The sequence below is a fragment of the Eurypyga helias genome, unplaced genomic scaffold (assembly GCF_000690775.1).
Source record: "Eurypyga helias isolate BGI_N326 unplaced genomic scaffold, ASM69077v1 scaffold5593, whole genome shotgun sequence".
In the NCBI taxonomy this organism is placed as follows: Eukaryota; Metazoa; Chordata; class Aves; order Eurypygiformes; family Eurypygidae; genus Eurypyga; species Eurypyga helias.
Window position 1 is genome coordinate 1 of NW_010241770.1, and position 13267 is coordinate 13267.

The following is a 13267-nucleotide window of genomic DNA, read 5'->3' on the forward strand; positions in this document are numbered from 1 at the left end:
AGGGGCCGCGGGCCGTAACGGTGGAAGTGATGGAGCTGGTAAAAACCGCTACACCGAGTATGGAGTTTCCCCCTCCCCGCCCCCGGGAGAAAAGGGCCTTTTTTGGTGTGACCCTGACCGTTCTGAAATCCAGGAGTTAGCAGGTAAATGCGGTATGTCGATGTGAATCATCACAGACCCCACCGGGAGTACTGCGTCCAGCTCTGGGGCCCCCAACATAACGAGGATATCGACTGGTTGGAGCGAGTCCAGAGGAGGCCACGGAGATGCTCCAAGGGCTGGAGTCTCTCTGCTGTGAAGACAAGCTGAGAGAACTGGGCTGGAGAACAGAAGGCTCTGGGGAGACCTTATGCAGCCTTCCAGTACCTGAAGGGCCTATAAGCAAGCTGGGGGGGACTTTTTACAAGGGCCTGTAGTGACAGGACAAGGGGGAACGGGTTTAAATGGAAAGAGGGAGATTGAGATGGGACATCAGGCAGAAATTCTTCCCAGAGAGGGTGGGGAGGCACTGGGACAGGTTGCTCAGAGAAGCTGTGGATGCCCCATCCCTGGAAGTGTCCAAGGCCGGGCTGGATGAGACTTGGAGCAACCTGGTCTAGTGGAAGGGGTCCCTGCCCATGGCAGGGGGGTTGGAATGAGGTGGTCTTTAAGGTCCCCTCCAACCCAAACCATTCTGTGAATCATCTTTTAGCATATCTAGTAATAAGTGCTTGTGACTCAGCACATTGGCAGCAGAAGTATGTAAATTTGGGATATTCTAGAAGTAAAATGTTTGAGATCCTGGCCTTCTCTGTGAAATTAAATAATCTATTTCTTGCTATGAGTCCTGTATGCTAGCTAAACCAGTATCAACTCAGAGTTTGGTTTTTACAGACTGGTTGTCTAGTGTCTTAATGCTTGATTATTCTACCTGATCAAATGTAGAGTGATGTGCAGTTTCAAAGGATACAGTTGTTGGCTTCTCCCCTTGAATCCTGAGTTTGCTTTCCTAGTGTTTCTGCTGTTGTTGACACACAAAATACATGCAAATCTCCCCTCCCCAGTTAGCAAAGAGCATAAACTCTTGACAGAGTTTTCATATATAAAAGTAAAATCAAAACCCAATCATGCTCATTGCTAAATGTATTTTTAAAGCAGCATTAAAAAAAACTGGAAAGCCAGTGCAGATAGGACCTGTATTTTTACATCACTTGATGTGATCATAAGTTTATGAAGGGAGAGAATTTTTAGAAGACTGATACTGTTCCTAGACAGTAGACTAGTCTGATAATATGTGTGTAATCTGATTTGTTTAACTCTGTTTTCATCCTTATTAGTGTGTACTGCTGGCTTTGGTACTTATTTTCTAAAGCTTTGGGTTTTAGCACCGTTATTCTTGCAGTTCTTGGAAACTTCTGCTTTGAGACACTTCAGAATGCTGTGACAGTTTCTAGATTGGGAGGAAGAGAGGATGGGCTGAAACTGAACGTGTAAAACCATGCTAATTGGCAGTTGCATTTATTTTGGTGAAAGTCTTCACCTCTTTTATCTGCAGAGAATGCAGATGATACTGGTTTGCTGACACGAGTTTGAAATCATGTTCATGAAAGCTGTTAGGTGCTTGGTGTCGTAGGATGAAGGGGTCAGTCCTTACTGTTAGAGAGCAAAGAAATAGATCTGCATCTGATCAGAATGCCAGAGTATGAGCTCATCTAACTGCTGCCCTGTGATTTGGGGAAAGCTATGGGAGGAGTTGAAAATAGGTGACCCCTTTTGGACGGGTTTACCTTCAAGTAATTTAACAGTAAAGTAACTGGTAGCTTTATCTGTAAGAGTGAGATGTGCCCTTTTGACCCTTAAACAAGCTGCTGAGTCTACTGACCTTCCAGCAGAACAATACCTTTTATTAGACTCCTAGGGATTTCCTTGATTAGAGGTAACTTGAAGTGCATAAAACTATAGTGAAACTTCTGTTTAATGGAGTTCAGCCTCAGTAAGACACTCCTGTTTGGCTGGAGAGGTATAAAAAAAGAGTTTCTGGGCTTTCATGCACTATATGCAGGCTGAGCATGTGTTTTAAATAAGTAACATAACTACTTGTTTGGGATTTTGAGCTCTAGTCCAGCATTTTTTGTAAAGTGGGTTTCTATGTTTAGTTTTTATTTAAGTACTGATATTTTCACCAAAGCCTACATTAGATGCTTAAAGAAGGTGGCAAATGTCTGTCTAGCAGGGTTTAAATGAAGCCAGGAATGTATCATCTCCCAGTGAATACATACAGGCCGCCTACTTTCCCACTGTGTCGTAAGAGAACCCAGAAGAGTATTTGGCAAAGCTTTGAGAGGAGTGTCCACTCAGTGTTAAGAACTGCATTTTGGATATGCCATGGATTCCTGGAATCAAAGCTCACTTCAAGTTAAATAATTCGTTTGAGTGTCATGAAAAACTTCATTACTTTGTGAAGAAATCACGTGACAGAGATAATGCAGTAACTCTAATTTAAATAGTAGTAAGTTATATAGCATGTTACAAGTAAAATTACTTCCTTTTCACATCTGTGCTACCTCCTCCCCTTACTGCTAGCTACTATATTTGGGTTGTATCTGGTTTTGAAAGTGTTTTTTTTTAATGCTAAGACAATTTTTTTTCAGTAGAGTTGATTTGCATTTCTGCTGTGCAAGTAAACCAGAAGTTTTGATCCTTTTTTCTCTTATAGTAGAGGAAGAAGTAATAGGAAAAATCTATTGTAGAAGGGAAACTTGAAAGCTTCCTTAATGAACATGTTACTAATGAATAGGATGCAAAAAGATAAGAGTAAGGAAAATGTGGGTTGAGTAGACTGGTGTTCTTAGTGGGCTACTAGAAATTCTCTATTATCTGTCGAGCTTGTTAAACCTGTAGAAAACAAATGCTGTTGCTTTTTCCTGTGAGAATACTGGAGTGAAACAGGGGTTGTATGAAAAGCCAGCATACTTGTGTAACCCCTGAATGACTCAAGCACAGGACTCCCTGGTTTCTTACCCGATAAGATTCTGAGGGTGACTTTAGTTTCAACAAACACACCAGCAATTTCTTTATCGGAAAGAACTGCTTTAGCTGTAAATCTCAAACCTGAAAATGAGTCCCTAAGTGACACAATAAGTAAGACTGGTTAACGGTGCTGTAGCACAGGTATTCAGGTTAAACTGTTGTAGCTGCCATCCCAGTAATACCAGCTTTGAATTCAAACTTAAGGTTTTATACTCACTGTACAGTTTTAAGCAAGAAGACAGCAGATTAAGCTTGTTTGTGTAACCAAGTATATCTGAAAAGACTCCAGTATCACTTCTTAGCAGTCCTGAAAATAATTAACACAGGTCTACCTCTTGGCTTTGCCTGTTGCATTATATCAGATTGTTCATAGCTTGAGCTGTAGGTTGGATCAATAGATCTTGATGGAGAACTATATATTGAGAAACATGAAGCTGCCAATTTTTTAATTGAAGCCTCATGAGTTATTGGTACTGTTGGAAAATTTTCTCATGTTAGAATAGATTGGTTAATCATACTAAAAGGATCATTAGCATGCCTCTAATTTGTAGGAAGTGGAATATGTATGCTCATCCAAGGTAGCTGATAAACTTACCTTTCTCTTGATAGAGGTGGCCTCAGCAACATGCTGTTTCAGTGCTCGCTACCTGATACCATTGAGACAGCCGCAGATGAACCGCGGAAGGTACTCCTGCGCTTATATGGTGCAATCCTGCAGATGGTGAGTACGCAGAGTGCTTTGGGAGTGGGAGGGCTTCTGTAGCTTCATTGTAATTTCTTTGGAGATCTTCATTTGTGACACACAGCTGGTGTGTGCTGCTTTGTCCTTTGAGTGTGTTTTAGTGGTAGTGGGGTAGATTGCTAGCTTAAAGCAGTTTTCTTCAGATTGTTATTGTCTAGAACTTACACTCTTATGGCGTGTATCAGCTGAAGGCTCGTTTGATGTCCATTTGATCAGTAATGGTTTTGTTTATGGTGTTAAGTTTGGATTGTGGCGTTTCAGGAAAGTTTGCTTCTGTGCAGTACGTAGGACTTTGGCATAACTAGCAAGATTGCAAGAGACTAAACCGCTTAATTTTAATCTTGGTAGCATTTTAGGAATCTCGGAGATTAAAGTTGAAGGTTTTGTCAAACTTGTACAGTGCTCAAGCATTTTACTAGATCTCATGGGTAATTGTGTTGCTGGAAAACTTGACCTATAGCATTAGAATTAAAACAAAGCACAAACACCAATACTGTACAGCCATCTCATTCTAAAACATGCTTTCCTAAATGTGTGATATGCCTTGTAGCTGGCATAGAAGCTTAACCAGATGTTTGTTGAACTCTTCTAATGTTACTTTCACTTGATTATTAAAATGTAAATAGCATTGAAATTTCTCAAGCCCTAAGAGAAACGGTTGGCAAATCTGTTTCAAATTGTAAAGTTTAAAATCAAGGATATCTTGTAAAGGTGATCTATTTTAAAGCTTACAGGCTGTTACTGTAGGACTGTGCAGCAGATCTTCTCTTACCCATCTCTGCTAGACACTTGATTATACTGTAAATAAATAACCATAAGTGTTTAACATCATGAAAAATTGCAGCTTCATAAAATTACATTTGGATGTCGGCAATTGTTTCTATCTCACTTAGAGGGTCTGGTTTTATTATCCATTAATTTGGTATTTTCCAGTACTCGCTCAGTTGCTTTGAATAACAGATCCAATATCTGCAGGAGATTGACTGTTTCTGAAATTTCAGCCCATTCTTCCTGCTTCTGCTGCCTTCACCAAACTTACTATTAAAAATCTCATTGGATACTGTCTCTTAACTGGCTTTAAATTGTTCTTTTATTATACTGTGTGAGATATCAACTTTCCCGTGGTAGCAAACGACCAGAAATATGAAAAAGATTCCAGTGGTTTGAAACAGCATGAAATGCTTGGCTACACCACCATATGTGTGTTGGGAAAGTTAAACTGTTCAACAGGAAAAGAGTGTAGACGTTCATTAATTCAAGCATAAATATAGTCTTCAGTTTAAGAGAAACCAAAATCAAAGTGGGAAAAGATGTTGATGAGAAACTGTTTTCGACATGACTCCTAGGGTTGATGCTAAGAATTTTTAAATTATGGATGGCTTTAATGTAAAGCTGACTTAATATGCATAAGGCTTGAGTAGGAACATGGGCTGTAAAACCACTGTAGTGGGAGAACTTCTGTTGCCCAAGAGCTGTCACGTTTCTTCACCTTTCCCTTATTTCAAAGGGGAAGTCAAGTAGACTCTAGTATTTGGTTGCCCTACTCTTCCCTCAGGTTTTTTTTTTTTTTAACTTGCCTATTTTGTGCCCTTATCCATTGAAGAAATCAAAATAAAATTTTGGGCTCTAAAATCAGAACTAATTCAGTTTGAAAATTGAAAGTGTATTCATAACTTTCTAACCTTTCTACTCTTGGTGTTGAAGGATCTTTTGAGATGTCTAACCTCCTTTATTTCCATAGTGGCAGTGAAATGACTGCTCTTGTTGGTGCAGTTCACTAAAGGTTAAGTAAGCAGAGAAAGTCCCAAGGTAAAACTTTCAGATTGCATTGAGGCTCACAATTTCTGTCAACAAACATTTGTCTCTTCCAGCCCCTCTACCTTAAATGCAAGTTAAAATATAAGCAAACTGTTTTATTGGGGTGTTTTGAAAACCTCACTTAGGATCCTTATGAATTTCTGGGTGGCATAAGCAGAATCTTATGACAAGCCTGTTAGAGGGAGTAATTTGATATTTTTAGTAATATTGCTTAAGTTTGAAGCTGTGTAGAAATTAAGGGACACTGCTTAAGTTGAGTTTTGAGACATTATGCTAAAAATGATGACTTAATCGTAACTGCCACTGGGTATTAGTAGTTACCACTTGTTTGTTTGAACCTTTGTAGCATGTTTTAACTCTTGTCCATTTTCCTTTCTGTTGAAATTGGAGCACAAACCAGTGCTAATGTCAGCTGCTCTCTACTGTAAATACTATAGATCTATAGCAATCTGCACCAAATTGTTGTACGTACAGAAGACACAAGTTAAAATGTTGAAGAGAAGAATAGATACCTGATACTAACTTAATGAATGATACTAGCACCGTAATTTTTTGAGCCACCATTTAAAGGAACTGTGTTTGCAGTTTGACTGTAGCCCCAGTTTGCTTATTATGAATTTTGGAAGACACAAATGTCAGTACATGAAACTCATCCAATATCAACCATGCCAGTTGGCTGAAGCTGCTACACAGGGAAGGCTTTGTGCCTTCCTCTGTCATAGCTGATATGTTTAAGCCAGTTTTTTTTGTGTGCATGACTGTTCTGGGGGGGAGTTGGGGGGACGTCAACTGAGCTGGCTCAGCCATTATGATGAATGGTTGCACTGGCATGGGTTTTGAAAAATCAAGGACTTCTCTGGAATATATCCTTGAGCAGAACTGTTGTTTTTAAGACAAGTATTTGTGCTTGTGACAGGTTGAAGTACTAACCACATTAAAACTCAAATGTTTGAGGCACAATGCAGATATGTTCTACCCTGAAAAAAGGGGAAATGCCTTACTCTGCTTCACTTATTCTTGCTCCAGCTTAGCTGCTAAATCAAGAGGAGCATTGAAAGTGAAACTTCCTCACAACAAACTGTCTTTAACTGTTGGCTATGTCCATGTTAAAACAACTGAAACAAAAGGTTCTCCAACAATATATGATAATATTGGATTCCATATGCCAATCACTGTAGTGTTTCTACTTAAATTCAGAACACCTACAACTTGCCACATCTAAGAAATACTGATAGGATTTAAACATGAGATAGCATCAATTAAAAAAAGCTCAAGTTTAGGTGGATTTCTTTGAAGTTCACCTATCAAAAGGTAACTTGGGGATTGATTCCCATTCTCTTACACATGTCAAAAGAACCTTGAACTCTGATTCACTGGGGCTCTGTTACTTTGCAACAGCCAAAACAAAAACTCGTGTATAAACGAGGAAAGCCAAACCAGTATACCTAATGTTCCTCTCTGCTCTCAATTTCCGTGTGAGCAGGCACAAAATAAGTATAAATGGTTGCCACGGTTCTGTGGTAAATCTTTTTCCATACCTGCCTTGCTGCCTTTTATTTTTTGTAACTAAATAAAATGCAGACTGCTGTGTAACTGTAATGATCAACGTCTTCTGTGGTTGTTGGTGTCCATGTCTGTTTGTAGCATGGAGTAACTACAAATCCCTGGCACTGGCAGACAGCTTGAAAGAAACCAAGCACCTCTTACGGGGATATATTTGTGTTGGGTGGAGTTAAGGGGTTCTGGGGGTAATGTACCACTTTAGTTGTATATGCATGTGTTCTCTGCTGCAGGCTTGCCCATGCGATCGTGCCTAGAGCACTCTGGTTTCCAGGTGACAGACACGATTCACGGTATAGTATGAGATCTCTGAAGTTGGAGCACTCTCTACAGCTTTCATTTTCTTTAGTACTGGATTTCATTGTTTAAAAATAAGACTTAAGTAGCACCAGCTACTGTCTGCGCATCTGAATGTTTACAGCAATAACAAAATATCAAAGTACTGCCCCTTCCTTTCCTCTGCTCCCTCATAAGAGAATGGTAACTTGAAATGATGAGGATTTGAGATGTCTTTGTGGCTTTTGTAGGGCTTGAACTGGGAATTGCTTCACATATTAGATTCTAGGACTTCAGCAAGGTAGTATCCATCCCTTCAGGTCTGGCAGGGATCAGTGATTGACAGCAGATTCTTAGAAGCAGAAATAGTTATTGCTGAATCTAAAACTGCTGGTGTTCCCATACCCTGAAATTCAAACCGATGTCTTCTAACAGCTTCTAGAATTAAGAAAAGCTTCCCCTGTGTAGGTTGCTGCTAACCTCTCAGGCAGTTCCTTGTGATGTTGTAATTCTTGGAATTTGTCTAAATCCAAGTATTGCAGTATTTTGAAGTCTTGAAAACTGCTGAAGCTGAGTTACAATCTAAGACTATATTTGTGGGCAGAGCTAAGGTTTGGGGGGGGGGAAGTTGCCAGTTCCTCTACACGCACTTCTGCCAAGCATCACTTGGGATTTTTGATAGAGCGCTGTTCCAGCTACCAGAGAAATAAATTTGGGGCTTTAGGGAGAAAATGATTAAGAACTCAATTTTCTGTGTCAAACTGCCAGATGTATAAACACTGGTCATTTTCTGAGCACAGATCAGATAATGTGCAATGTCTCCCACTCTAGGATTTTCATCTTACACCTGAAGCTTCCTGTCTTAAAATCAAGTTACGTGATCCCAAAGTAGGCTCTACAACAACTTCTGCTGTCTCTGTGCATATAGCTGCCCTCCCTTACTAAAATTGTAGTGAGCTTTCTTAATGTGCTTAGAGAACAAACCTTCCTACATGAAAAGAAGCACTGAACAAATACTTTAAGAAATCATAAAGATGTAGAACACATGGCTATTTCTAGTTAATATTTCCATACAGAGCAAGTGATTAAAACCTCCAGCAGTTATTCAATCATTCTCTTCTTTGGGAAATTAAAACCACATTCCTGTGGCAGTAAATAGCTCCTGGAATTGGACATAAGTTGGAGTGAGCTATTAGTTTATGGAAAAACTGAAGTTTTGATTTAGCCAAGAACACATGAGCTAAACCTGTAGATCAAATACCTAGTGTATGAGATGTTTCACTTTGAACTGCTGTGCTTGTAGGTGATTGCAGTCAGAAAACTATCAAATCCGACCACTTTAACGTCTGTTAAACCCTTAACTCTTAAGTTCTTGAACTTCTATTACATCAAATTGTATCCTGCTTAGTTCATTCTACTTGACCACACGTACCTGGAGGCTTCCCTAATTCTAGGCTGAGTACATGGCCACTTGTGAAGACTGATCCTCTCCAAGCTGCCATTCATATTTGCAAGTTATTTACAAATTACTGTGTTCTCCTCTGGACACTAGTGCTCCATGCTGAGGGAACAGAAAAGAGGAAGGGATGCTGCAGAAGTCTCCCTTTCTGATGACTCTGCAGTACACATCCGTAACTGTCTCTTTCTAATGGCGCAGTAGATGCCATTAGGCTATCTCCAACTCTAATCTGAGGTGGACTCTTAGAACTGGCTAGCTCTTCGTACAGTGGGACTTCTGCAAAGTGGATGCCAGTTCAGGTTTTAGGGAAAAGCCTAATCTGCTTACCTTCTGATGAACTGAACCATTCTGAGAGCACCATTAATCAGGAAAGACTCCTGGATGGTGAGTAACTTTCTGACTGTTCAAGATGCAAGAGTGGTATTGATGTAGGACATACTTGTGCAGAGAGGCCTCTTTAATACTACTGAGTAGTTACACATTTAGCTTTAGTGAATATGTTCTGACTTTAATAATTTCCTTGAAAGGAATATAAACTGATAGTACTTTTCATATTGTCTTGTTTTAAACTTATTATCCTAGTGGAATGGGAATTATTTGCTGAAAGACCATCGATTCATGTAAACTATACTTTGTCTATAGCTCCTGAAATACTGTAACTACATAGCTTGTGTAAACCATTAGCCTGTTGTATTGTACTTAAGGCAGCTGGTGTTGCTTAACTGTATTCCATCAAGTTCATATTTCCACCCTTGTTTTGGACATGTTAGAGCTTTGGAACAGAAAGGTATGCACACGGTTCTGTGAATCAAATGGTTTTGTTCAGAAGGTGGAGATAAAGGCCACCTTTATGGGCCTCTAAGGCTAGTCTGGTTTAAACAGTCAGCGGTGGAATTGCAACATAAATAGCAGCCACAAACTGTTGCTAATTCTAAGCAAATATTTGCTTTCTCTTCTTACCTTCAAGCCCTTTAAAGGACAAGGTTTTTAGTACAACTTGAATTTTAAATGTGCAGCTCTATTAAAAGCATGTGCCACTGTTGGTTCAGTTGCTGAAGGTATGCTTTGGTACTCGGAAACTGCTTTGTAATGACTGTTAACAATCCCAGCATGATACATTATGCATGGGATTTGTTAAAGTTTTGCTAGTTCACTGCGGTTCTTACCGAGACATCTTTAGATTATGTTAGCAGTTCATGTGAAGAAAAGCCTTGGATTTCCACATCCAGTAATATGTTGCACATATAGCCTAGGCAGCATACAAGTAATGACAATCTAGTCACAAGATATTTGGAAAATAATATAAGACAAGAAAGCAGGTGCTTTGCAAGCTTCATAACATGCCTTTTCTAATAGTCCTAAGGCATTTTTGTAATCTCTATAATGCATCTTTTAAGTGCTTTAGCTACAAGAGTAATATCCCAGATGGTATGCAGCAGGGCTTAATTTTCTCTTAATTAAAAATGTTCCTCTAAGCTTTATGATGCACTGAAATCTTGTTTTGAAATACTGGGAAGCAGTAACAACATACCTGAAAACCAGCTCTCGGGCCATTTACAGGAGTGGCCTGGTCTCAGTGGCACATCCTTTTGAAAGATTCTGGAGTTGTTGAAATAATGAGGTGGCCAGAGGTCAGATGGATACTAGTGCTGTAGCTGTCACAGATCAAGACAGTGTTGAGACCTCTAGTTAATTGTAGCTGGCACTTTTACTCCCTTTGTTCTCGTGGTTGCAGGTTAATCGTGTTAAATTTCACCTTCTCATTGTGTTTGCTTTTTCTCATTCATAGAGGTCGTGTAATAAAGGAGAGTCTGTACAGTCTCAGAAGGAAAATGACTTGCAAGTGAGTAAATTTGTGTTTCACAGAATTTATAGAGCATAGAGAAATGTGGTGATGCTGCTTGTTCTAAATGAGTAGCTACTCCACCTGGTATCTGGGCTGTGTTTCTGGAAAATGTAAACAGTAGTGAAGAGAAGACTTCTTATTTGCTCACAGAAGTAACATTGTAATGTGAGTGTCTGTACGTAGTTTTGAAAGACTTAAGCATTCCACATTAACAAGGAAACCCCTCCTAAATTCTACCATAAATGGTTTCTTACCATTTCTAACATGGGTATCAGTACTGCTGTTGCTAATACTCGCCTCTTTCTTTAGTGTTGGGCAGTATGCTGCTTTACCTAATCCCTGTTTTCTAATACACTGATGAACTCTCCTGGGGGAACTATATGGAGCTGGAGAGAACTTCCTCTAGAACATGAAGTGATTTTGACAAGCATTGTGCTTCTATCATCTGTGTTCTGCAAACATTTAAGTTTTTGCATTTGGAACCATTTATGCTCATGCAGTGTAGTTGGTGTTTAGCTGAGCATAATTTTTCATAGTCATCTCAACAGAATTTGGTAATTGAGATTTCTACCCTGGCAGTATTTTTTCAGTAAAGGATAACATTGCAGCATGTTAACCAGATGCTTTGCTTCTTACATACTGTTGGTTTTCAGCTCTAACAGTTTTGGCTGTGATTAGGGAGAAGTACATTTTACTTGTTAAGTGCTGCTTTTCTCCCCTTGTATCTTCTGCCTTCTGGGAATGCTGTCTGAAACAGTTCAAGCATTTATTTTTCTAAGGAGCTGAAGCTGGGTTTAAAATTATTGTTGTTGAATGACTGCTTGTGAATTTTGTTGAACTTGCAGTTAAGTTTACTGGAACAGCCTCAATCTGATGAGCCAAGACTGAACAGAAATACACCAGTTTGATTTCTCAGTCTTCTTGGTGCTCATAGTGCTGGAAATTCACTGTTGGATCAGCGTACTTGAGAGTCAGGATGGATTTGTTTAATTTTCTTTCATCTAGGTAAAAACTGTAGGCAGGTTTGATCAGAGGAGTTAATGTCGTTCTTTGGAGAGAAGAAAAACCCCTGGGTAATCCCGGAATGTTTACCTAGTGCTTGATACTGTAAAAAAGTAATTGGGTGAACATTCAGCTGAGGAGTTAGGTGCTTCATATGGACACTGAACAAATCTAGATATGCTGTAGGACTTTCTAATATCCTTTAGTTAGTCTCCTGTCGAGTATAGGTATGGAAATAAAGTATGGAGTGGAGAATTACTTGGAGGTCCATCAGGTGGTATGCCTTTGTGCCTGAGATGCGTAGATGGTATTATTCCAGAGCTCTAGTTGGACTTGTTCTCAAGTGACTATTCTATGCTAGCTGTGGGTTATCTGAAGGCTCTAAATGTTTAAGCATGCCCTGAAGGACTAGGGCTAGGCATGTGGCAGAAGTAACCCAGCAGTGCACTGTTGAGTAATTGGAAACTTCGCTATTTCTCATTGTCACTTCTTATGCATTAAGGAAGGTCTTAATGAAGAACATTTCTTTGGCACTTGCTGTTATCCAAGTATCATGAGTTGATTCTTCAGTAGGATGTGGAAAAAAGGAACTGACATCTTAATGGGAACAGTCAACAGGATTGCTGTATTCAGACAGAAAACCCTGGTGGTGTACCAGGCACAGGCAAAATCAAAATTGGCTAATGATGGAGTAGACAATCAGTAACCTCTATCTAATTTGCTTTTTGGTGCTTGACATTAGGCTTAAATGGAACTGATATGTTCAGTTTTGTGGTGGTGAGGGCATATGAAATGTTAAAGCACATGTTTTTGGTGCATTAGTTCTACTTTGAGGAGTTGAGTTGGAAAACCAGCAGAGAATGTGGATGAAATACAATCATATACAAATAGCCTTAAACTCTCAATTGATATTCTTGATGACCTTTACTTTTTTATCGAAGTTAATATTTCCTGCACTTCAATATGAAATGCCATAATTTCTTGAAGTTGCCAGAATAATAAGGCATGGGCCAGTAATAAAAATTTATCAACAGAACTGCCTGGAACATACCTAAGAGTGGAACTTGTATCGAAAGCTATTTATTGCCCAAGACTGCAGTGGCTATGGTAATGCAAAAGGCCCTGTAGTCTGAAATATGTGAGAGCTTTCTTAATTTTTTGCTCTTAATTCTTATGCTTTTAAGTGTCGTGGGTCAGACTTTGAGATGAGTTGCTCAAAAGTAGGCAGAGGCTTAGCAGAGCTTTAGGATTTGAGTCAGCTGGATTCTGGCTAACCTAACTGCTAGAAGCCCTGATTTATAGTGTGGCTTTTGTGTTTACTTAAAGCTGATCTTACCCATCAAGAAAGCTATACTTCAGTGATTTTAACAGTGTATTTGAGACATATTTCATATTTCTGTTCATTTTTAAACATTGATATTAAAGCTGTTTGTGATCGTTAGGAACAGAGCTCATCTTTGATATGAGAACTTTAAAGAACAACTATTGAAACCTGTGGTGTAAGTTTGTAGGTAGAAAGTGAAGAATGTTTGTTCACACACAAGTTCTTCAGCAG

General features: G+C 39.3%; 1 protein-coding gene across 1 annotated transcript in view; it reads left to right on the top strand.

The window, feature by feature from the left end:
* Positions 1 to 3607: 3607 nt before the first annotated feature.
* Positions 3608 to 13267, top strand: part of CHKA (choline kinase alpha) — a gene marked incomplete at its 5' end in the record, with an annotated part of 17887 nt that continues 8227 nt past the window's right edge. The window contains 2 exons of the mRNA XM_010148847.1: positions 3608 to 3730; positions 10654 to 10707. Of these exons, the coding sequence (XP_010147149.1) occupies positions 3608 to 3730; positions 10654 to 10707 (177 nt within the window). The remainder of the gene's footprint in view (positions 3731 to 10653; positions 10708 to 13267) is intronic.